The sequence below is a fragment of the Lepus europaeus genome, chromosome 11, assembly GCF_033115175.1.
Source record: "Lepus europaeus isolate LE1 chromosome 11, mLepTim1.pri, whole genome shotgun sequence".
NCBI classification, from domain to species: domain Eukaryota; kingdom Metazoa; phylum Chordata; class Mammalia; order Lagomorpha; family Leporidae; genus Lepus; species Lepus europaeus.
Genome location: NC_084837.1, coordinates 56,223,968 through 56,250,439, shown reverse-complemented (window position 1 = coordinate 56,250,439; position 26,472 = coordinate 56,223,968). Strand labels below are relative to the sequence as shown.

Below are 26,472 nucleotides of genomic sequence, written 5' to 3'. Positions count from 1 at the left end.
AAGCAGCACAGTTTTGCCACAAATGTAGGCATAAAATATTTCAGCTTAACAAATGCCTTTGAACTTCAGACCAACGTAATCGTCCTTTTGAGACTTGCTTTTTCATCAAACATCATTTTTAAGAGTGATTGGTACAGTTCACTTTTAAAATTTTACTTCTTTCTTATTTGAAAAACAGGGAGGTAAAGAGAGATGGAGATCTCCCCTTTACTGGTTTACTCCTGAAACGTCTACAAAGCCAGGGGCTGGGCCAGGCCAAAGCCAGGAGCCCAATCTGGGTCTCTTGTGTGGGTGGCGGGGACCCAACTACCTGAGCCATCATCTGCTTCTGCCTACAATGCATGTTAGCAGGAAGCTGGATTCAAGAGCTGGAGTGAGCTGGAGCCAGGTATCAAATGCAGGTACTCTGATATGGGAAACAAGCATTTAATATAGAGGCCAAATGTCCATCTGTATATTCAGTTTTCTAAATAGTTTAACAATCAATTTTGGGGGCCAGCATTGTGGCACAGTGGGTTAATCCACTTCATGTGATGCCAGCATCCCATATTAAAATGCCACTTCCAGTCCCAGCTGTTCTGCTCTCAATATAGCTCACTGCTGAAGTACCTGGGAAGGTGGCAAAGCATGGCCCAGGTGTTTGAGCTCCTGCCACCCATGTGGGAGACCTGGATGGAATTCTTGGTTCCTGGCTTTGACCTGGTCCAGCCCTGGCCATTGTAATCACTTATGGAGTGAACCAGCAGATGGAAGATTTCTCTCTTCTCTTTCTCAGTCATTTAGCCTTTAAAATCAACATTTTCCTTATTTTTTTTAAAAAAAAGGCTATGTGCAAGATACACAGAAAGCAATTAACAAGATGACATAGTAAGTCCTTCTTTAAAAAAGTCAACTCTGCAAGCTTATCTGAGATCCTACATTTGTCACATATTTTTTTGATACATGCATGCATAGGTCTACTTTTGAATCTTTTCTTTCCTTTTATCCATATTTTTTTCATTTATTTGCACTGTGCTAATTACTATCATTCTATAGCTACCTCACTACATATTATCTTATTTTTCTTGATACTCTGAAGTAAAATAAGTCTCCTACCTTTTTTGTTTTTTTTTTTTTTTGCTTTTTCAGAGCTTCTGGTTATACCGAAGTCTTCTTTCATTCAGAATTTTAGAAAAAGTTTGTTAGATTCCAAATAATCCAATTTCAATTTTGATTACAATTACTTTGAAATTAAAAAACCAATCTGGATAATTGACACCTTTATAATATTGGCTTTCCTGTTCATGGAGACAATTTCTCTCTTTTATATACATCTACCTTAATGCTTTCAATAAAGGTAAGCAATTTTCTACATTAAATATTGATGACATCTGCTTACATTTATTTATTTTTTAGACAGGCAGAGTTAAACAGTGAGAGAGAGAGAGTCAGAGAGAAAGGTCTTCCTTCCGTTGGTTCACCCCCAAAATGGCCAGGAGCTTCTTCCTGGTCTCCCATGCGGGTGCAGGGCCCAACCACTTGGGGCATCCTCCACTGCCTTCCCAGGCCACAGCAGAGAGTGGGACAGAACCTGTGCCCCAACCAGGACTAGAACCTGGAGTGCCGGTGCCACAGGCGGAGGATTAGCCTAGTGAGCCATGGCGCCAGCCTACATTTATTCTTATATTAAGATTCTGTAAGAGCATTTTAATAATTTCATTTTCTGTGGCTGGTGCTGTGGCATAATGGGTAAAGCCACTGCCTATGGTGCTGGCATTCTATATGGGCACTGGTTCCAGTTCCTGCTGCTCTTCTTCCAATTCAGCTCTTTGCTACAGCCTGGGGAAGCAGAAGATGGCCCAAGTGCTTGGGCCCCCGCACCTGCATGGAAGACCCTAAAGAAGCTCCTGGATCCTGGCTTCAGATTGACCCAGCTCCAGCCGTTGTGGCCATTTGGGGAGTGAACCAGCAGACAGAAGACCTTTCTCTCTGACTCTCCCTCTCTCTGTTACTGTAAATAGATAAGCAAATAAATCTTTAAAAAACCATTTCCCAATTTCTCTTTGCTAGTGTTTAAAATGTATCTGAATGTCACATATTGATCGTATATCTACCAGGTTTACAGTATTCTTATTTTTACAACTTGCCAACACTATTTGTCTATACAAAATAAATCACATCCTCCATAAACAACGTACTTTCATTCCATCCTTTCCAAAATGCTTTATTTCATTTCCTTACCTGACTACACTGGCTTGGATCACACCAACAATATTAAATAAAAGAGGTGGAAGTGGATATTCTTTTTCATCTGATCTCAAAAAGAAAACTTTTAAATTTTCACCCAGTCAGCCTTTGTCATATGCCCTCTTGTGTAGACACCCTTTTAGGGTTTAGAAGTATTTCCTTCTATTCCTAGTTTGCTACAAAATTCCATTATAAATCATAATAAAATACAATCAAATGTTTTTCCTTCATCTTCAAATTATCTATAGTTTTTCCTCTGTTAATCTATTAGTGAGCTACTAATTTATGAAAGCATTTCCTAATTATAAATCAAATTTGTCTATCTAGAACAAATCACATGTAATCATCATACATTTTACATACATTGCTGAATTCAGGTTAGGATCTTCACATCTATGCTTATGAGGGATACTGACCTGTCATTTTATTTTACATCTTACCCTCATCTGGTATGTGATTTCAAGATTATATAAACTATCCTTGAATTTAGCATGAGATTAGGTTAAATTATTTTCTATAAGGAGATGTTCACTGTAATAAAATGATCTGGGCCTGGTACTTCCTTTGTAGATGTTAAATGAATGATCTACTTTCCATATTATTTATAGGATAATTCAGGTAATCTGTTTCTCCTTAACTCTGTTTGATCACTCATTATTTTTCTAAGAAATTATTGCAGGTTATTTTCATTTATTGGCAAGTTTATTCATGGTGTTATCTTATTTGCCCCCAAATAAGCTTACCTTTTAATTTGCATGAATTTTTTGAAGCGCCCTCATAATTTTACTTTTGTTTTGCTCAGTCTCCTCAAAGTTTTTTTTCCCTTGTTTTGTAATTAAAAGAAAAGTTTATTTGGAGGCAAAACAAGTTTGAAATCCATCCAAAGATTGTCCATAATATGCATTTCCCATAAAATTTTTAAAATTGATGAACAAGTAATACTTGTATATTTTTGTGGAGTACTTTACAAAAGCTTTTGGCTTCAACGAATGAAGTTTCATCTTTCTTGATCTTCATACTGTGTCTACATTTTTTTTTAAATTTCCATTATTGTCGAAATTATAAATATTTGACCATATCTGACCTTCAAAAAAAGGGCTTTTTTCCTGATGTTCAACCTAATATTTTCTTCTACTTTCTTTGGCTTATTTATTTTTATTTTCTTAACTGTTAGTTTTGTAAGCTTAATTCATTTTTCATGTATCTTTTTCTTTTTACTATAAATACTTTTGACTCTACCTTGTAGCTGCATCCAAAGAGTGTTGGCATTCAGTATTTTAACTTTTGGTTGAAAGTGTTTTATGAATTCCAATACAATTAGTTTCTTAATCCATGACTTATTTATGAGTGTGATGATAAACTCTGAAAGGAAAGGAGGTTTTTCTGATATTATAGGATGTCTTCTTGTTATTGATAGAGGATTTTAAACTTAGTTTCCTTTTGATTAGAGGATGCAGTTGACATGAAAGGTTCCTTAAAATTGTTGCAATTTACAGAACTTTTTCTTACTTTAAGTCTTTGAATACTGATATTTAAGTATATTCCTGTACTATTTTGACAAAATTAAATAAAGCATAAGAGTTAATTTAGTTTGTTAGCAGAGAAACTAACCAATCCAGCTTCCTGCTAGTGCTCCTGGGGGGCAGCAGATGATGGCTCAATTATTTGAGTCCCTGTCACCCATATAGGAGACCTGGCTTCAGCCTGGCACAGCCCCAGCTGCTGCTGTAGGCATTTGGCAGAGTGAACAAGATGGAATATCTATCTTTAAACCAATCTTGAAAAAAATTTGTAGTACAGACACAGGTTATCAAGAAAGCCAATCATCTTTTTGTTTTGTTGCAGGATTTATTTTATTTTATTTTTTTATCTTTCTCTTGGCACACACTGAGAGCATTTATTTGAGTGTCTGGCCTAAATTAATTTGCTTTAGTTGCACTGTTCTGTGCCAGTGGGATACATGGAACCAAAACAATAAAAAGGATCAGTGAATGAGAGGTGTACCTGCTGGTCGTAATTCAACTGTCTGCTCTTTGGGTGACATTAGGGGTTTTTCACCATTCTTGTTCCTATTCCTGATGGTGGTGATGAGAAGACAGAAGCAGCAAACACTTATGTGCCAGGCACCAGGTTGAACACTCTTTGTAGAGTACTGTATATTTTAACCCTCATAACCACCCTTTGAAGTAGGTACCATTATTCACACACTCTACAGGTGAGGGAAATGTATAAGAAAGACTTAGAAAGGGATCTGTTGCATAGAGTGATGACTCAGGATGAAAAAGCCAGATCTGTTGGTTTTCAGAAAGCCCTCCTGTCGCACAAGGGTTTCCATTGTCCACTTGGGACTCTCCTTGTACTGGGCATGGTGGAAAAAGCAGTTAGTGGTATAGGCCTCCACTACAGCCTGGTCACTGTCTCCCTGCCACTGAGGCAAACACCAAGATCTCCACTGATAAACTCTCCACACTGCCCCATACAGCCTACATCCTTCTCCATGCACCTTCAGCCTCAGGTCCATCCCTTCCTTGGGTGGCAAAGGAATGGCTGAGTCCTGTATCAGCTCTCCAGATATTTCCACACCCCAAGAATATACGTGTATATAACAAAAGCATCTCAGGCCCAGCTTCTGCAGGGTCTTACTCAAACATTCTAAACATAGCATATGCTTTAGGCATTTTACAGCTACCTCCTGAATCACATTCTTCACCAAGCAATCATCTCGTCTCATTTTTTCCATTAGTCTAAGATGGCAACAGAGTGATCTATTTATAATGAGCCCCAGCTAGAGCAGTGTGGCTTTCGGTTGGCCTCGTTTTGAATAAATCTTTGTTAATTAATGTGCTTTATCCCAGTGTTACAAGTAACATTTATGTTCCTGAATTGGACAGGGAGGAAGAGAACCACACCCCAAGGTGGAGGATCCAAAAATATTCAGAATCAATATGAATGCAAGAATAATTTGAAAGTAAAGTTTTGGGGCCGCCGCTGTGGCTCAGTGGGTTAACACCCTGCCCTGAAGCGCCGGCATCCCATAGGGACGCTGGTTCTAGCCCCGGCTGCTCCACTTCCTATCCAGCTCTCTGCTATGGCCTGGGAAAGCAGTAGAGTATGGCCCAAACTCTTGGGCCCCTGCACCCACGTGGGAGACCCAGAAGAAGCTCCTGGCTTCAGATCAGTGCAGCTCTGGTCGTTGCGGCCAACTGGGGAGTGAACCATAGCATGGAAGACTCTCTCTCTCTCTCTCTCTCTCTCTCTCTCTCTCTCTGCCTCTCCTCTGTGTAACTCTGACTTTCAAATAAATAATTCTTTTAAAAAAGCAAAGTTTTAAAATGTGTGGGGGTTCTGTGCTGATTTTAAGCTAAGGAAGTAGTACAGGAATCTACAGGAGATAGAAAAGCCATGTGATAATTAGGTCATGAATTAACCCCCTGGTACTTGCAACTCTCTACCCCTTTTGAAGACCCTCTTCTCACCTCCCAGTATATTTTTGCACATGCAAAATGCCTTAATGTGACTAATAAGGCACCTAGCATAAAAGTTCACTAATGAAAATGAAAACACTAAAACTCAGGTTATTTAGTAACCAGGGCCTGGAGCCAGATCCCAATTAAACCACTCTTGTGGTGAGGCAAAGGATCAAAATGCCCAATAGGTTTCATCTGGCTGCTTCTGTGGGTCAACATGGAGCCTCGTGTCCGTGTCAAATTAGCCTTTCCACCTTTCCACTGCTTCGAGGAGCTGAAGCCAGCCCTCTGCACTACTGTAGCTGGGGACTCCAGGCTCTCCCCCTCACATGAAGGGGCTTGGCAGCTAAGGAATCCAGCTGGAAGCCAGCCTGATTCACTAGCTCCTCACAGTCCAATCCCTTTTGTCATTCATTCCACTGGAGGGGCCCCTAAACCTCCAATCCTATTTGTACCCCACTGAGGAGATCTGATAATGGTTCTGGCAGAGCTGTGGCTTTTCATAACTTCTGGCAGGGGCCTCGCTGACCCATTACATGGCTACACACATGATTTCTTCTCATACTGTCTTTGTAAATTGACCATGGCTAACCTTGCTGCCCTAATCAGATCAATCAGAATAACATTTCTTTAGCTGCTGCATGCTGGCAGCCTCCTGGGCTGAGGCGTGACTCAGAGTCAGCCTTGGATACTTGAAGGCAGATTTTTGAGTTTCCAGTGGTCTCAGGTTTCCTTTGCTTTTATCACAGTTGGTGAGCTTTGTAAGGCCCGTGTTTACAGCCATGCAAATTAGCCTCAGCTGGAGAGAAATCAGGTCAGGCCTAAATGAAATCAAGCACCGGGTCAAAGGTATTTTATCAAAAATTGGAAGTGTGGCCATAGTGCTGGGGTCAAGCCACCCTGTCCTAGGAAGTCAGTGGACAGCTTTGTCTGGTGTAATCTGAACTCTTGGCCTCTGGGCCCTGGAAACTCTTCTGAGGGATGAAGGGCCACAGCAGCCCAGTGCTGAGGCTGGCCAGCTCCATTAAAAGCTGTGGCTGAAGAGGCATATTTGTCTTCTGAGGACAAGAGCAATGACTGAATATCACATCTTTGAAGGAAGAACCATGGTGGTTTGAGCCTGGTATGCGGAGTATATCCCATATTACCCACCAGACAAGATCCAAATGTACCCTTTCACTGTATTGAGCCACATGCACACACTCAGTTTTAAAATGTGTGTCTAAAGGTGTCCACATACAAATACATTCTTCCATTTTCCACCAGGAAGGCATCTTTTAAAGCTTCCACTCCAGATGCCATGTACGTTAATAGAAACTAAGGTCCAAGAGCTTCAGGGGCTGGATACACAACTGCCAACCAATTACCTTCAGGATTAGATTTCTGCCTCCTGATTTCCATTGCCCTTTTCCCCATGACATTCCCATACTTTGAAATCCTTATACATCAAGGAACTTGGTTTATTTAAAAGTCATTCTCTAACCTACACATCTCTTAAGATTGTGGAGCAGGTGTTAAGGCCATGACAATTATTCCCTGAGCTTTCATATACCTATGATTCAGACAACAGGCTACTGATGGTTTAAGGCTGCTTGACCTACCAGATGGTACCTAGGCCCAAGGGCTAACATGTTGTTTCAAGTCTGATTACCCTGTTAGCCCTGTAAGTAGGACAATGAAAATTGGTGGATCTTAATTGTTCTCATCTCTACAGTAAAAGCCCTGGTCAGAATCTAGGAACTCATCTAATTAAAGTTCATCTTTTGACATTTCAGAAACTTGAGACCCACAAAATTTAAGGAACCTGCCAGGGATTCAATAGCCTATTAGGGTCAGTCAGAAGTAAAAATGATGTCTACTGATGTCAAAGCCGGTGTTTCTTTTACTGTACAACTTCCAGCAAGTGAAACTCAAGCTTTGCCAAGTGGATTTACAATCAAGACTTGCAGTGAATTTATACTAAGAGATGATGTGTCACATAATTAAGAGCATAAGCTCCAGGGTTGTGACTAGAGTCATTCCTTTGCCACTTTTGAGTTGTGTGGTGCTGGGCAAGGCATTCAGTTCTCCCAAGCTCCAGTTTCCTCAGCTGTAAAATGGGACTAATAAGAGTGAGCATCTCACTGCTCTCAGGGAGATTAAATAAGTTAATACATGCCAAGCAACTTAACCAAAAACCACTCACACAGCATTGACATTATTACTTCTAGTTAAATCTCCACATGTCATCTTCACTTGAAAGATATGAAATAAATCCAAGGCTAGGAAGATGTGTATCTGTAGTAAGCATGTGGCTGTCAGGATATGTGCGCATGCAGGGGCTGCTTTGATCTTTGTGTCCGCCACCAGAGATGTGCATACTTTTTAAAGCATTTACAAGTTCAGCTGCAAAAACATCCCTGTGACTAGAGTTTGTCACCGAAGGATGCAGACACCTAGGATCTTTCCCTTTTGTTGTTATATCCTTACACACTTCTGGCTTACAATTGGGGCCCAGAGGAGTCACTGCTACCATCAAAGTCCCAGACAGGCAACTCAGCTTCACCTCACTGCTGAGCTCCAGCTTATGCCCAGTTTTTTAAAAGGGCCTGCATTGAGGATACATGAATGAGACACAGGAACATATAGACAAGACTTCAAAATCTTCCTCAAGTAAGAGGAAGGGATAAAATACACAAATACTTTAGTACGGTTCTTTCATAGCATATTATGTAATAATTTTTGTGCTTTCCAATTAGGTAACTCCAAATATATTTTCAAATAAATCTTCATTATCTTTATGGTTTATTTTAAAGGTATGTGTTTGTGTGTGTGCATGTGTATGTTGGGGAGAGGATTCCAGAATCAGTTCCAAAGGGACTAGATTGAATACTTCATAATTTCTTATACTGTAATCATTCATTCTAAGCACTGGGGCTACATCTACGAATGATTTTTATTCCACTCATATGTACAAGCCTTTCTAATGTGCATTTGGCTTCCAATACTCCATGTGGGTAATTTGCTGTGCAATTTGGCCTTGTGGTCCACAAAAAGGAGATGAACAAGAATAACTAGGGATTCGAAGGGCAGTTATTCTCTTCTAGGTTCCTTTTCTCAGAGTTCCAGGTCAGAAACAAATGCCGATCTGTATCTCAGCATTCTAAGGTGCCCTCTTGTGGTTTGGGGTAGGTAATGAGCGTCCTATGATACTGTTGCTGGCTTGCGGTACAAACCCAGATTAAGTGACTTGTTCAACAGCCAACAAGAAAAACACAGTTGAACTCCAAGAATAATATTCAGATTCAACATTCTGAAAGAATCATTGATATCAATATTTGACAAGTTCTAACCACCTTTTTTTTTTAAATAGGCAAATAAAGTAAATGTACAAATGAAATTTTTGGACCATCTCATTTCCAAATAAAACTTACAAGATGGAATTTTTCTAAACTGTTGTCTATCATGGAGTCAAAGCTCCTGTTTCCTATTGCTAAATCTGGTCAGTCAGGGGGCCTCTTTAGGTTGAAGAACAGGAAAGCCCTGGTCATCCCAGCTATCACTCAAGGAATCTGGACACGGCACTAATGACCCTCAGGCCATACATCGGTACAATCAACACATGGGCACTCTATAGATGATAACCCCTAACCTTACTACTCATTTATCAAATTCATGAGAACCGTAAAGGGGCAGACAAACCATCCCAACAGGCGGGGGAAAAAAATAATGCACCTACCTTACCAAGGCAGCTCAAGGAAATTATCTTTGTACACAAAAGCTGAAATAATATAAACTTGGAAGGCATCAGGTTATGAAAACCCTATAAATTTATGCTCAGGCTTCCAAACAATGTTCTCCTTCCACCCTTCTCCCCTCCCCAATAAACTGAGACACAAAGTCTGGGATTCGAGAATTACAGCTATCATCCTCGCCAAAGCGACCAAACTGCAATCGATGCCGATGTCTTTTGGCACCAGAAAGTGTCCACAGACTAGTGTTTCCCGAGCCATCACAACTCTCCTTTCGCAAAGAGCTCGGAGAACAGCCATTATCTCATTAATTCTTAAGAAATATCTACTAAAACAGCAGAGGGAGAAGAATGCTTTTATATATCTAACAGAAGAGGAAACAAAACAGAGATGATTTATAATTCAAAGTCAGATCCTGGCATTGCAAGAGAGGAGAAGTATTGGCAGGTCTTGCGATTTTCAGAAAGCTGTTAGGCAAGTTTAGATTGCAATTGGACAGCTTATCAGAGTAGCCAGTTCCTTGACAGGAGCCAGGGGAAAGAATCTCAGATGATGAAGGTAGATTTCTGGCTCCTTGTCAAGGTGCTGACCTATGTCACTCAGGAACAAATCTCACATCAGGACAGAGTAAATGTGGGCATATTGACAGTGGAACTTATTTTACAGTGCATAGAGAGGGTATATGCCAGTACAAGATGAACTAGTTTATGTCTGAATGTATTGTTGAAGGAAGTTGTGGAATGCTTCCATAAATATTAAAAAAATAAGAATGGTTTATCAGTGATGTTCACGAATTTATTTTCAAACCTCCCACATTATTATTTTTTTTTTTAAGAAAAAGATTTATCTATTTATCTGAAAGGCAGAGTTACAGAGAGGCAGAGGTGGGGGCGGGGGGAGAGAGAAAGAGAGGACTTCCATCCTCTGGTTCACTTCCCAATTGGCAGCAATGGCCAGAGCTGGGCTGATCCAAAGCCAGGAGCTTCATCCAAGTCTCCCACACAGGTGCCCAAAGGACTTGGGCCATCTTCTACTGCTTTCCCAGGCCATAGCAGAGAGCTGGATCGGAAGTGGAGCAACCAGGACTTGAACCAGCACCCATGTGGAATGCTGGTACTGCAAGCAGCAGGTTTACCTGCTACGCCACAGTGCTGGCCCTCACATTAGTTTATAAACTTCAGATTAATACCAAGTTCCAGAGACTGCTTAGTGGATTTTCATAATCATAATTTCATTCTAGCTTCATAATAACCATGTTAAGAAGTTGATATTCCTAATACAAAAGAAATCAATGTGGGAAGGTTAAATCATTTTCTGGAGGTTTTAAGAGAGGGGAAAAATAAGTGTTAGAGGTAAAACCAAGAGCTGATGTTTCAAGCTCCAGCTTTCAATTTGGTTACTGCTGTATTTGAAGTGGCAAAGTGGTCTGGTGTCACAAATGAAGATAGAACCTACATGGGTGTACAATCCTAATTTTTCATACTTAAAATTTATTGTTATAGGTTTTACATTTTTTTTTAATGTTGAGCTCCGGTTTCTATTTTAAAGTTTTTAAAAATTTATTTACATATTTACTTGCTTATTTATTTAATTTCTTTGAAAGGCAAAGAGACAAAGATATCTCCCATCTGCTGGTTCACTCCCTAAATGCCTGCAACAGGCAGGGCTGGGCAGGGCAGAGTCCAGTGGACAAGAAGCCAGGCAGCTGAGCCACTACTGATGCCTTTCAGAGCACACGTTAGCAGGAAGCTGGAGCTGAGAGCAAAGCTGGGACATGAACCCAGGTACTCAATACAGTACGAGTGTGTTCCAACCAGTGTCGTAACCACTGTACCAAAGGCACTCCCCACAGCCATTATTTAAAATGGAATGGATAGAACCAATGGAAAATACTAAGCTCTAATCTACTTCATTTTTTTTTTTTGCTAGAGTTAAATGTAAAGAGGATCATTTTATTAAAATATTTAGCTTCCTTTTAGAAAACTCTGAAAAAAACTTTGAATAATTTCATAGCACTGAAAACACTTTGGATTCACACAAGTGTAACTGTATCTAGATTTTAGCAATGGTTGCACTCATTCATAAACTTTAAATCTGACATCCCAATAGAAGTAGCTATTAGTAGTACGGCAAATTACTATTGAAATAAAAAGGAGGCCGGCACCACGGCTCATGAGGCTAATCCTCCACCTGTGGCGCCGGCACCCCAGGTTCTAGCCCCAGTTGGGGCACTGGTTCTGTCCCGGTTGCTCCTCTTTCAGTCCAGCTCTCTGCTGTGGCCCAGGAAGGCAGTGAAGGATGGCCCAAGTGGTTGGGCCCTGTACCCTGGCTCCTGGCTTCAGATTGGTGCAGCGCGCTGGCTGTAGTGGCCATTTGGGGGTGAACCAATGGAGGGAAGACCTTTCTCTCTGTCTCTCTCTCTCACTGTCTAATTCTGCCTGTCAAAAAAATAAATAAATAAAAAGGAAATGCAGACACATGTTGAGGTCCTTAGACATCATCCCAAGTGTTCATCTTTATGAATGTCGTCTCAGTTAAAAGTGTGCAGTTTCCCATGAGCCACTTCATCTTTTCAGGTCTCAGTTTCTTATTTGTCAAATGAGGGAAGAGAATCAGATGATGGGTAAGGTTCCTTCTAATTCTTAGACTACATGATATTAAAAACAGTATCCTTGCCCAGTTTTTGAGATGGAGCAGAGATAGACTAGTACATATCTACTTATTTTAAAAACCAGTGCCAATTATGGAATATTTAAATACTGTTTTAGAAGTTGATACCAGAAACTAGTATTTGAATTTAAAAGAGGCTCTTGACAATTGTGTCCACTATTTCTGAAACACGGATGTAGAATATGAGGAGGGACGAGGACCACCTCAATGTACAAGATGTTTCACATGTGTCTCAGTGCTGAGCCCCCACAGCTTAGTTTCAGAATGCTGGATTTCTAAATCCCCAACACATACATATTTGGCACATATTCTCCTTGTCTGCTTGTAAGGGATCCACTTGATGATTGAGCTAAGCGAGGGGGCTTCCAATTTTCAAGCTCCTCAGCTGTTTACAACCTCTAAAGACAGTTTCATTTTCACTTCACAAAGAAGAGTGGGGGGACCAGCACTGTTGCATAGCAGATAAAGCCGCCGCCTCCAGTTCTGGCATCCCATATGGGTGCTGGTTCGAGTCCTGACTGTCCCACTTCTGCTCCACTTCTGCCATGGCCTGGGAAAGCAGTGGAAAACGGCCCAAGTCATTGGGACCCTGCACCCGAGTGGGAGACCCAGAAGAAGCTCCTGGCTTCAGATTGACCCAGCTCCAGCCATTGCGGCCATTTAGGGAGTGAACCAGCAGATGGAAGACCTCTCTCTCTCTCTCTTTCCCTCTACCTCTCTGAACTCTGCTTCAAATAAAATAAATCTTTTTATTTTAGGAAGGAAGGGAGGGAGAGAAGGAGGGAGAGAGGGAGAGAAAGAAAGGGAGATGGAGGGAAAGAAAGGAGGAAGAGAAGAAAGGAGGGAGGAAAGAAACATCTGACTCTTAGAAGAGACCAAGAGATCCACCCTAATATTAGAAATCTGGCCACAGGGTATGAAGGGAAGTCTTGTAGAAGGCAGGTTTGGAGATTTCTGGCATTGAATCTGCTCATTATTTTCTCTAAAGTTAAAACCTCAGCTCTAAGATAGGTCACCAAGCTCACTGAAAACACCAAGCAGAAACCATTCCACAAAGCCAAGCAGACCCATATTTTGCATCCTCTTAAAGAAAGTAAGCACAGTACGTGTGCGTAGACTCTGGGGTATCAGCAACGTCACTGTTCAGAAAGCTTGAAGAGTTTGGGGGAAGGTTTACCCTCTCACGGACAGAAACTAAAAACATCAAGTACTAACGGCTTTAGTCAAAACCATTTGTTGAATTGGCCCACAGAGATTAAAGAAAAAAAAATTATTAACTGCCTTGATCCTTTAAGACAAATATTCAGTCACCAAAACAGAAAGAATTCATTTTATGAGTAAACAAGATGTGACTAAGTGTCCAGAGAGAAACAAAAGGAGTATCAACCTGAGAAGACATACAGAACACACACAACTTTAATACAATATTGTCTAAGAAAACATTCAGGGGAGTTCCCGAAGCCTCCCTGGAAGAGGCAACCTGGAGCTGGCTCTGGAACGTAGAAAGTCTGGCTTTGCACGTCATGTAGCAACAGCCGTCTTTTGTTTCTACATATGGCATTTGAAAAGTCAGCCTGGCTACAAGGCACCCTTAATCATATCAGTTATCAGATGCATCTAACCCACGGGAACACATTTTATACTGTATCAGTTGACCTCCTGCCTGGAATTTGCTGTGTTTTTAGAAAAACTCACATTGTTCTGTCCAGTATGTCCATCTTTTAAAAAGATTTGTCTTAATTATTATTATTGGCACTATAATAATTATTGGGACTTAATAATTATTATTGGGACTATTTTTCTCCTAGCACAATTCTAATGAGCATCAAAGATGACAAATTTTATCATGATTTTCAGATAAAATTCAACAGTAAAATCTGATTTGATCAATAGAAAACTACGTTCAGATTTTTCCCATTTTCCCTCTGGAAGCTGCAGCTGACTTCATCATCATCACATTACTTGAGATTTGAACTGATGAACTCCATGGTGTGATTTAAGAAGGAAGGACTGATAATACTGGTTGATATACAGTTTCCGAACACTTCCTCAAACCTTCTTAGATTTGAACTGCACGACATCCTGGCAGGTCAGATGGAATCGAATCTTGTTAATCTCATTTTATAGAAAGGAGAAAATGTGAGAAGGGAGACAGCCAGCCCAACCTCACACAGCAGTTCAACAGCAGAACACTTTTTCCTCAGCACCTTCTCTGATGTTAACAAAACACCAATACAAAGAAACAGCAGCAGTGGCACCAACAGTGGCAAAAATAAGACCAGCTGTCATAGGTTAAGGGCTGTCTATGTGCCAGGAAGCACGCTATACGCAATTTATTACCCATTTAATCATCACTTCAATAGCAGTGGACAGTCTCATGTTATGGTTAGGTGGCTAAGGCACAAGGACTGGAAGGACTTGGTTTCTTTGACGTAGATCACACATTATGTGGCAGAGGTAGGATTCAAAGTCATGCTCTCTGACTACTTGACAATTTAACCTTGTTCTCTTAGAGAAGGCTGGGAGTCTCCGTTTTCAAGTCCTTGAATCTTTGTTAAGTAGCCACTTTTTCAATGAGGTTGACCCTGAACACTCAATTTAAAATTGTAGATCCCACCCTCATGCTGCAAAATTGATCTTCACCCTGCTTTACTAAGGAGTTTACTTTTTTTTTTTCTTTTTGAGAGGCAAATGTGTACACACAAACACACACACACACAGCTCCCATCTGTTGGTTCACTGCACAAATGCCCACAATGGCTAGGCCTGGGTCAGGCAGAAGCCTGGAACCAGGAACTCAATTCAGGTTGACTATGTGGGTGGCAGGAACCCAATTACCTGAGCCACCACTGTTGCCTTACAGGGTCTCCACTAGTAGGAAGCTGGAGTCAGAAACCAGAACCAGGAACTGAACCCAGATACTGTGAGGGGAACACAGGCTCCTAAACTGCAAGGCTCAATGCTCACCTATACATGGTCTGTTTTCATGTTGATTGCTAATATAAGCTCCACAGGGCAAGGATGTCTGGAGTTGTTTTCACCAACATATCCCACATGCTCAGAGAGTGTGCCTAATAGAACTTTCAGTAATTATAAAAAATGTTTTATATATCTACAATATCCAGTATGGTAGCCATTAGCCACAAAAATAAAACTGGAAAGTGGCTATGGCAATTGAAAAATCAGACTTTTATTTAACTTAACTAGCCTTTTGCTACCAAACTAGAAAATGTATGCCTAGAATAGTACCCAACACAATAACCTCTCAATAAATACTTGTTAAATGAATGAAATCATAAATCTGACCTATTTTTTATACAGCCTACAGACTACTTTCACTAACAGTAAATTAAATTTTTGTTTTCAACAATAATTAATGGCTAAAAAAGGTTTAGACTGAATTTTGAAAATTCAGAATATATGAACAAAACAGCAAGCACAGATTTCTTGAAATACTGGGTGGGTTTTCTTTGTATTTGCCATCAAGGACCTATCCTTTCCAAGACATTTTCTAAAAACAAAAGGAAAGCAAACCAGCACCACATAATGAAATCCCATGAACAACAAATATATAAATATGTGTGTGTATAAAATTATAACTATTACTATAATCACTCAATACCTTTTTGACTTTGTTTTTTTTCTCATAGGTCTCTGACAGAGGTTTTTTCTTCTGCTGAGTTGCATCTTTAGAGAACAAATACTCAAATTCACTAGTGTCCCGAATGTCAGGCTCTTCTAAGGAATCCCATAAGGTTGGTGTAGCATTTTGGCTTAAAAGAGAAAACAACAAGTTAACCTTAAGAAACAAAACAGAAGAGAATATGATGAACTACTTCTCTAATTCATTTCATTAAAAAAAGCCCCAGGATCCTAACAAACCTTAGAGAAAAGGTTTTTGCATTGCACTTTTCAACTTAAAGCATGCTACAGAACACTTAAATACACACACATTTCAAAAAAGGATCGCCATTAGAACAGAATCAAAGGGTATGCTCTACAAAAAAACCCATGACACACGAAATCCTGGGATTCTGACTGTGGGTGCCGCTCATGCAGCTCTTCCCTCAGTCTGTGACATTGCCATGATGGGTACAAATGGGCATCACATAGAGGTCAATAAAAGAACCAATTCTGAATCATCACAGGAGACTTCCTAGACTGCAAAGGGAGTCCTAACACAAGGATCTGCCCCTCTTCAAACTTTATCTACCTGTTTTAAGTATGATTTTTGGGATTAACTTGGGTAAACCCAGAGCAGGACCCTTAAGAAATAAACAAACTGTGCTCATTAAAAAATACCCAATTTGAGGGCCAGCATTGTAGCTGCCCCTATCATCTGGCATCCCACGTGAGTACTGGTTCAAGTTCCAGCTGTTCCTCTTCCCAACCAACTACCTGTCAATGTGCCTGGGAAAGCAACAGCAGATGGCCCAAGTATGTGGGCCCCTCCCAACCATGTGGGAGACCCAGATGGAATTCCTGGCTCCTGGCTTTGGCCCTGCCCAGCTGTGGCTGTTGCAGCCATATGGGGAGTGAATCAGCAGATGGAAGATACCCCACCCCTCTCTATATGTGTCACTGTCCCTTTCAAGTAAATAAATAACTCTTTAAAAAAGAAAAAAATATGATTTATAGTATTTCCTGCATACCCTCAAACAATAATAAAACCAACCCCAAACTCTTCCATTGCACCAGCCCTCAGTTTCAATAAAGCAGCTGCGGGGAGAATGGTTTGTCTGGTCTTCTATAAATAAAGGCTGCCTAGGTGTTTTCTGTTTTTGAAGAATTTTCCTTTTTGAGACTGGGAGACAGAGAAGACACAGAGAGAGAGAGAGAGATGTATCTTGATGTATCTTGCATCTGCTGGTGGGCTTAGCTGCTCTGTCACAATGCTGGCCCCACAGCATCCTAGTTTTGAAGCAAAGAGTTGTTGAAAATCTGATCCATCAGGGCGGCCTCTGCAAGGTGACTAACAGGAGTCACTCTCTAGGATGTGTAGGTGTTGTGATGTAGCAGGTTAAGCCGCTGCTGCTGCTGGGGATGCAGACATTGGCCTGGCCCAGATCTCACTGCTGTTGTCATTTGAGAAGTGAAACAACAGATGGAAAATCAACATAGGCACGCTCTTGCTGTACCTTTCAAGCAAATAGTTTTTTTTTTTAAAAAATGTCACTCTCCTCTGTAGGCTCACTTAAGTCAGAACAAAGCTTCTTCCAAATGTTTACTTTTTTAAAAAATATATTTTTTATTTGAGAGGTAGGGTTACAGACTAAGAGAGGGAGAGACAGAGAGAAAGGTCTTCCATCTGCTGGTTCACTCCCCTAATGGCCGTAATGGCCAGAGCTGGGCCGATCCAAAGCCAGAAGCCAGGATCCAGGAGCCTCCTCTGGGTCTCCCACATGAGTGCAGGGCCCCAAGCACTTGGGCCATCTTCTACTGCTTTCCCAGGCCATACCAGAGAACTATATCAGAAGTGGAGCAGCTGGGACTAGAACCGGGGCCCATATGGGATGCCAGCACCTCAGGTGGAGGCTTAGCCCACTACGCCACTATGCTGTCCCCAAATGCTTACTTCTTAATGTATTTTCTTACTTTGTCTTAATTTTAAACACTATTAACATACACAGACTATATAAAAAAGATAGTCTCATCTACATATTGTTTTTCAAAACCATAAATCCAAATATGTACTCTCTCAACCAATAAAGTTAACTCATTATATGTGGTGATGTACAAAATCTTTTTATATACTACACAGCCATTTTCATATTCAAAACACATGATGACACTTTGCAAGTCTGCTGTTCATATTTTGCTACTGGTCTGTCCTTCCGGTGAAACAGGGCATTTTAGTCCTGGCTGTATTCACTTCTGGCCCTCCACATTTTGTATGGCATCCACCCTTGTATTCCTTCCTCAGCCATGCCCCTCTGCAACTCACTTTCAGTTTGAAACACAGACATCATTCCTGTTAAGTGGTTATCTCAGCTGCACTGAAGAAAGGGAGACCTTGGCTAATTAAGGGATCCAGGGAGTTTGGGAGCACACAGCAAGTTAAGGGCCATTGATCTGGGCCTCAGAAAGGTTCTGTCAGACCCATCCCTCTCTCTCCTGCACCTGCCTGGCTCCAAGCTCTTGGATTCCGGCTACCATGATTAGTGTTATGACTCACTTGTACTCCGGGGTAGATTTGCACTGGGAATCAAGTTGAGCACTCCATCAGCACTGTGACATTATTTCTATAGGAAAGGCATTTCCTATACCAAATAAAACAATTTTTGGAACACTACTTCTCAGTGAGTTGGGGGTAACTGGTAATAAGGAGGACCTGCTCACACTGTTCAAGCGTTTTCTGACCACAGTTTCAGCTCAAAAGAGAGGAGGAGAAAGGAGATGGGAGGAGAGAAGAAGGTGAGACTTATTAGGAAGCTGAAAGGTAGTCATATGAAATTTCTTTAACTAAATTTCTCTTCCTTGGTCTAGAAGATAGATGCCAAAGACACACACACACACAAACACACCAAGAGCAAAAGCAAAAAGTTTCATGTTAGTAGTGAAACACAATCTAAGTAGGTAAGAGGCACTTCATGTATTACAGACTGTTTTGCTTTTGGCTGCCCAAAAGACAGACTAAAATTTTCATTGAAAAGAATAGTTATACTTAAACATGCAAAACGTTTTGAGGAATCCATAATAGAAGAGACCAAGTGTGGTACTGGCAGAAAGTTTCCAAGTTCGTCTTACTGTGACCTAGAGGGGCAGTCCCCAAACCCCAGTTCAGGCTCAAGGCTGACACATTCACCAAGCAGGGCTCTCCTGATGTCCCATTTATCAACTTTTCATTTCACTTAAAAGTGAAACCATAGGTATACAGTGAAACTCATGAGAACTTGAGAATTCAATTATTTCCTTCTCAAAACAGCTGACTGCAAAAGGCAAAGACACAGTGCTTGTCTTGGGCGTGCTGCTATCCCATCTTGAATGGTGGGTGAAGATCTCCCATCTCCTGGACATACTGCTGTGTGGTCCCTACGGACTCTGCTATTTATTGCTCATGATGTCTCTTAGGGAAGGAGTGAAGGTGGGCTAGTGAGACCCATGTGTGGAACAGCTCCATGTGCTGCCAGGACACACTGTGTCAGCCATCACCCTGGATTGGCTGTACACTAATATGAGAACACTCATAAAAGAACACAACTCAAAAATTCTGGAAAATAACTTACTTGGAAATACTGGAGTCTTGAACCAGAAAAGGGATATATACTAACCCTCTAATTAATGGTAGAAGCTATTCCAGGATCATCTGATAGGATTTTTTTTAAGTCATTCATTTGGGAAGTTATAAAGTTTCAACACTAAAAAAAGTGTAAGTATATTTCACAAATAAACTTTTGACTTTGGTGAGAGTAAAGGGGTGATATAAACTACATAATCAACTGGGTTCACCAAGTGCCAAATTTTAAAGTACTCCCCTTCTTTTAATCATTATTTCTGATTGTTTTGTAATTGTGAATTACATGTTATTTTGCTTAGTATTGTAGTTTCCCTAAACAAAATGTTATATGAATTGAAAAATTCACTATTACATTTTTATTTGGGGAGTAAGTTTAAAAACGTTTTCTGCATTTGTTTTTCATTGCAAATAAATGTCAGAACCAGAAAGTAGTCAAAAAACATCTCTCTCATAATCCTCTTGACAGACTCAGAAGTGAGGCAGAAGAAGGAAGACTCAAATCTTTCTCTATGCATGTTTCCAAGTTACCACTAACTTCTGCCTTACAGGCCCATCTTAACAATCCAAACAAATGGAAGATGTTTTCCACTTTAGCTAACCACATATTGGCACTTTCACTGAAGAGCAACAGCGAATAAAGATGTGAGGGAATCCAGCAATTGGAAGGACTAGCATTCAAGCAGAGAGTTTATGTCTCTCATCTGATTAGAAGACTTGGTAACTCAGACACATCTTTTAATAAAAAATGAAAAGTACACCTATTGGTCAAATATCCAGGTCACAGAGCTGATGATAACATCTAAAAACAAGATGACAGATTATAAAAGATATTCCAAAAATGCTCAGTAAACCTAGAGTGCAGATTCAGGCTCATTCACCCCAGTGATGTTAAAGAAGGCCCTAGCTTCTTTGATCTGGACTTCTGCCTAATTTGTAAAATTAAAACATTTACCTTAGGGAAGACCCTGACGCTGAGCACTGTGTTTCTCTCACAAAGAAATTCACAGGGGATGCAGACAGGACCTAGTGGAAACAGACATCCTCCCCAAGCACCCTGGTTTTGCTTATCCAAGGCATTCACCCTGTCAACATTGGAGAATGGGTGCTACATTAAGCAGACATTGAACTGGTAAGAATAAAACATTACATGGTCAAAATCCTGGGAATTCACAGCTGAGAACCACTGAGGGAAGAGCTTACCTCCTATCACTTATTTGTATTCTAGTCCAATACAAAGGTTTCATGGGACAACTGGGCTCAATGGCTGGTTTTCGAGGACACTGGCTGGAAGAAGAGGTGAGTCCAAAGAAGAGTCCAGGAGGGGGTGGAGGTACAAGTCCTGGGGGTGCTGGAGTGGCAGGAGGCCCCTCATTATTCGTCAGAGCGGGGGAGTTAGGAAGTGGTGGTGGGGGAGGAGGTGGGGGAGGTCCAGCACTTGGAGGCAGAGCAGGTGGTAGGGGTGGTGGAGGAGGTGGTGGCGGAGGAGGTGGTGGTGGTGGTGGTGGTGGTGGGGGCCCAGCACTCACAGGTGGTGTTGGATGTGCTGGTGGCAAAGGATCAAGACTAGGCAGCAGGGGAGGAGGTGGAGGGATGGGTGGTGCGGGTAGGGGTGGTGCAGGAGGGGGAGCAGATGTCTTCTGCTGGTTTGATGAGATGCCTTCCACAGACTGAAGTGGTGCATGGATGTCTTTGCTGTCACTTGGGGGAGACAGTTGAGTTAAAGAGGTGATGTTCAACTTCTTGGGTATTACTGGGTTACTTCTTGTTGTCTTGCTTTCACCCTCACAGGGCTTGAGGAAGGTCTCCCTGTCTGTCTGGATGCACACATTCCTGTAGGTCTTGGGAGGGCAGTCGTCATCAGTGGAGATGCACACATCTCTCATCTCTTCACATCCTCCTCGCCATCGGTGTTCTAACTCCTGTTTGAGATTTTCTATGGTTTCTTCCAGCCTTGTTGTTATCACTGCATGCTCGCCTCGGATATGAAATGCCTCAAGTTCAAACTTGGCCTGGAAGAAGAAAATGAGTGGCAACAAGTTTATTAAAAATATCAGAAATTAAAAATTCACCAACACCATCAGTGTGCTGCTGTAGCACAGCCCACATAAATACATAAACACGAGGAAATAAAGAGACATTCTTTGAAGCATCTAAAAAGGTGTAAATTTCATTTTAATAAATTTTCCAGGGAGCTAAACAGTTGGGAGACAACGTAATTTCATCCATTCTGCACTCACAGGAGACAATTACCATGGTTTAAGGCTTAAAATAAATCTGGAACCTAAGAACTTCTACTTGACTTTAATATCAAATATAAAATAACATCTTTAATAAATAGTTGGGTATCCTTGAATATAGCCTTTACAATTTTGGGGTTAGGTTTGGAAAAAGAAAACTATAAGGAAAAAAATAGATTTGGAGATCCTTCTGATTTGGAGTTGTTGTTCCTGAGTTCTTCCTTAAATGTCTCCTTCATTGGTTTCCAGGACAATACAGCAAGAACAAAAGGCATGAAGAGGAGCAGTGATACCTATTTCCAAAAAGTTCCTCTATCAAACCTGCCCAAGATCAATATTTGTGTCTGTGTCATAAAATAGTAATAAATGAGCAATACAAATGTATAGAAATGATATTAAAGTTTTATTCTGCTGTACACCTGGCAGTTTAAACTATTTTATAAGATATCAGCCTTTTTTAATGCTCATTACTTCAGTGATGTCAATACATAATTTCTATGGTTGTATTCTTGTTGGCAAACTGCTGGTGTACCTTTAGCCATTAACTGCCCATTTCCTAAACTTCAGAAGACTTAAAACAGCTAACCGGAAAAAACCAAATTTAGAATTTTATTAAAATGAGTTATCAGTGCATCTTAAAGACCTAGAAAATCAACAACAAATCAAACCAAAAATTAGTAGGAGGAAAGAAATAAGTAAAATTAGAAAATAAAATTCAAACAAAAAAAAAATATAAAAGATCAGGGAAATGAAAAGCTGCTTTTTTGAAAAAGTAAACAAAATTCATATACCATTGGCCCAAATAACCAAAAACAAGAGGGAGAAGACCCAAATTAATAGAATCAGGGATGAAAAAGGAGATATAACAATTGATATTATAGAAATAAAAACAATCATCAGGAATTACTACAAACAGCAATATGACAACAAATCGGAAACTCTAAAAGAAAAAGATAGATTCCTGGACAAACATAATTTCCAAAACTGAGTTATGAAGACAGAGAAAATCTAAACAGATGAGTAACCAAGCTGCAGAATGAATCAGTAATAAAGACCTTCCCAACAAAGAGCCCAGGACTGGATAGCTTCATTTAAAGAACTAATTCTTTTCAAGCTATTCCAAACAACTGAAAGGAAGGGAATCCTCTTACACTCTTTTTTAAAAGATTTATTTATTTATTTGAAAGTCAGAGTTACACAGAGAGAGGAGACATAGAGAGAAAGAGAGAGAGAGGTCTTCCATCTGATGATTTACTCCCCAGTTGGCCGCAATGGCTGGAGCTGCGCAGATCCGAAGCCAGGAGCTTATTCTGAGTCTCCCGTGCAGGTGCAGGGGCCCCAAGGACTTGGGCCATCTTCTACTGCTTTCTCAGGCCATAGCAGAGAGCTGGATTGGAAGTGGAGCAGCCAGGACTCAAACCGGTGCCCATGTGGGATATCTGCACTTAAGGCCAGGGCGTTAACCCGCTGGGTCACAGCCCCGGTCCCCCTCTTATACTCTTTCTAGGAAGCCAGCATCACCTTAATTCCAAAATCAGAAAAAGAAACAACAAAGAGAATTGTAGACTAATATCCTTGACGAACACGGATGCAAAATCTTCAACAAAATACTAGCTAATTGAATCCAACAACACATCAAAAAGATCATTTATCTGGATGAAGTGGAATTTATCCCTGGTATGCAAGGATGGTTCAACATAACCAAATAGACAAATGTGACACATCACTAGGATTCAAAGATGGCAGAACAGGGAAGGACAAACTACTCTAGGCAAGGGATAAATAGTAAAAATAAACAAAAAATGGAGGAAGTATATTCTCAGGGGAGAGTTAGAGAGAAAACTGCAGTGAAAATTCAATGGAAGGAAGAGTAACACCATGGATTAGTGTGGAAGGTGTGGATGCACAACAAGAACATGGATATAACATGACTCCAGCAGTGAAGAGCAGGAGAAAGCACCAGCTTTGGAGAGTGAGGTGAGATCAAATTACAGCACTCAGTGTCACTAGTGATATAACTGATGAGAGCTCTGCGTGAGTCTTGCATGGAGCCCTAAGAGGGATAGGGTTCCTGATAACCCAGGGGAAAAAAGGCAGGGCATGTTTCTCTCTCCATCCTCCAACATCGGTATAGACAACTGGCTGAGAGCAGGTGCAATTTTGGGCATAAGCAGCAGCTGTGGAAGCTCTTGTGTGTGCACCCAACAACTGGCTGGGACAAGACACCATCTTGTCTGCAGTAGTGGCTGCAGCAGCTCAGGTGTGCATACCTGGCAACCAGTGGGGAGAAGGCACCATCATGAGATGAGCAGGGGCTGTGACCAGCTACTCTTGTGCATGCATGTGATCCAGTGATTATACCACAGGGAAAAATCCATGTTCCCCACTGACTTTGAGTCTGTCTAGGAGGATTGACAGGGGACTGGGCACCCACGTGAGACTGTGAGATGCCCCCAGCCTTTCTATATATCACAGGCCCCAGGGCTCAAACAGCCTAGGTGGAGTACCCACAGGCAGCTGGCTCTGGGAACATCTCTCTTTCTCTGTAGATGGTGCAGTCTTGTGGTGTGAAGCAGATCCTCTACACCCTGTGACTGTGGGATACTTGTATGCTGAGAATGTAGGAACTCTAGTGATTGCAAGAGAGGGCATAGGGTATAGCTGTGTCTCTGGGCAATCAATGTGAGTAGCTCCACAAGCTCAGAGCTCCCTGATTGCCTGGGATGGGTCATTGCAATATGATCCAAGCTCACTGAGGACACCACAGATCATTTGTGTGGTTCAAACAGTAATGCAGAAGAATACTGCATTTACTGTGGGCTAATACCTTCACACTGATCACCTTGGAGGAGAAATGAGGAGGTGATTATGCCAACAGAAGTGATTATATCCTTTTTCTGCTAAAAAGACATCCACCATGACCAACTTGGACATCACCCTAGATACCTCACTTTAGAGCACTGACCAAAGCTCCCTAACCATACTCAGCACATGGCTCTGGGTATTCACTGAAAGAGAAGACACTCCACTAAGCCACAGAGGAATAATTCAATGACAAAAGTCATCAGAGGAAAAAACCAAGTATCTTCACAAATGCTTAAAAATAAATGCAGAAATTCTCTAAAATGATACCCATTGAAGTGAAATGAATACTATGAGAGACAATGACATGACCAACCCTTGTCTAGACTGTTGAGGAACAACTTACTATTTTATTCCTTTTAGTATTTTTATTCTTGTTGTTGTTGTTGTTGCTCTGTTTGTTCTACATAAGACCACTGGTTGAACTCTGTAATCAATGCACAATCATTCTTAGGCATTTAAAATTAACAGAAAAGTGATCTCTGTTAAACATAGGAGTGGGAATAAGAGAGGGAGGAGATATATAGGTTGGCACATGCTCACTCGGACTTACCTCCAATGGTGGAACTAGAAATGTGCCAGGGGATTTCAAATCAATCTTACCAAGGAGGCAGGTACCAATGCCAGTGCACTTGGTAAAGTGATAAGTATAAATACACAACCAATCAAAAAGATAGGGTATGTGTCGAAGAGATTTCACAAATAAGACCAGTGTAAGCAAATAATGAAGGATAGAATTAAAAGGGAGAGAATGATCCTGCAGGAGAAGCAGGACACACAGCAGACTCATAGAATGGCAAATGCCTCAAACAGCACTCCTGTCTCAGAATCAATCCTTGGGACATTCAGATCTGGCTAAAAGGTCCATGAGAGTCTCACAGGCATGGAAAGCCATGACACGGTGGCAAAAAACAATCTAAATGAAAGATCCTGGTGAACAAGACCCCAGCAGAAGGAACAGGCCATCAAGGAGAGAGGCACCTTTCTCTGAAGGGAGGAAGGAACCTCCACTGTGATATGGCCTTGACTAAACAAGTTCAGAGTCGGTGAACTCAAGGGGCTACCATAGCCTAGACAGCTCATAGCAAGAGTCTCGGGTGATTGTGGACGTCATAAATAAGAGTGCCAATTGTTAAATCAATAACAGGAGTCACTGGGTACATGCTCCCCACGTAGGATCTCTGTCCTTAATGTGTTTTACTATGAAACTTAAAAACACTACTAGTCGAACAATACCCTATACCTTGTGCGGTTGTGTGAGTGCAGCCTGTTGAAACCCTTGCTTAGGATATACTAAGTTGATCTTCAGTATATGAAGGTAATTGAAAATTAAACTCGATGAAGGTCGGGATGGGAAAGGGAGTGGGAGAGGGGAGGGCCACGTGAGGGAGGGAGGTTGGGGGGGAAGCCACAACAATACAAAAGTTGCACTTTGTAAATTCACATTTATTAAATAAAAAAATAATAAAAAAATAAATGCAGAAATTCAAAAAACAAGAATAAGGAAGACAACATGACCCCCTTGAAAGGAAAAACAACAACAAACACTTCAATAACAGAACGTGAAGATGAAGAGACTGATGAAATGCCAGAAATAGAGTTCAAAAGATTAATTATAGGATTACACAGAAGCAATGAAAAGCAAGTTAAAGTCCATACATGACATGAAGGAAAAATTTTCCCACAAGCTAGATATTTTAAAAGAGAAATCAGAATGAAATATTAAAAATGAAGAATTCAATATGACAAACAAAAAATACTGTGGAAAGCTTTAACAACAGACTTGATGAACCAAAAGAAGAATATCCAAGCTAGAAGACAAATATTTGGAAATTTTTCAATAAGACCAAAAATAAAAAGAATAAATTAGAAAAACTGAAAACAGTGTTGGAGATTTATGGGATACTATCAAATGACCCAACATATGGGTCTTAGGAATTCCTGAATGTATGGAAAGAGAGGATGCATTAGAAGGTCTATTTGGTGAAATTAATTACAGAAACTTCCCTAATTTGAAGAAAGAAAGGAATGTCCAAGTACAC

The 26,472-nt window shown here is 40.8% G+C and overlaps 1 protein-coding gene across 3 annotated transcripts in view; it reads right to left on the bottom strand.

Moving 5' to 3' along the window:
- Positions 1–26,472, bottom strand: part of FMN1 (formin 1) — a 433,901-nt gene that overhangs the window by 204,254 nt on the left and 203,175 nt on the right. For all 3 annotated transcript variants that reach the window (XM_062205569.1, XM_062205570.1, XM_062205572.1), the window contains 2 exons: positions 20,532–21,340; positions 15,717–15,867 (listed from right to left, as the gene is read on the bottom strand). In XM_062205569.1, the coding sequence (XP_062061553.1) occupies positions 15,717–15,867; positions 20,532–21,340 (960 nt within the window). The remainder of the gene's footprint in view (positions 1–15,716; positions 15,868–20,531; positions 21,341–26,472) is intronic.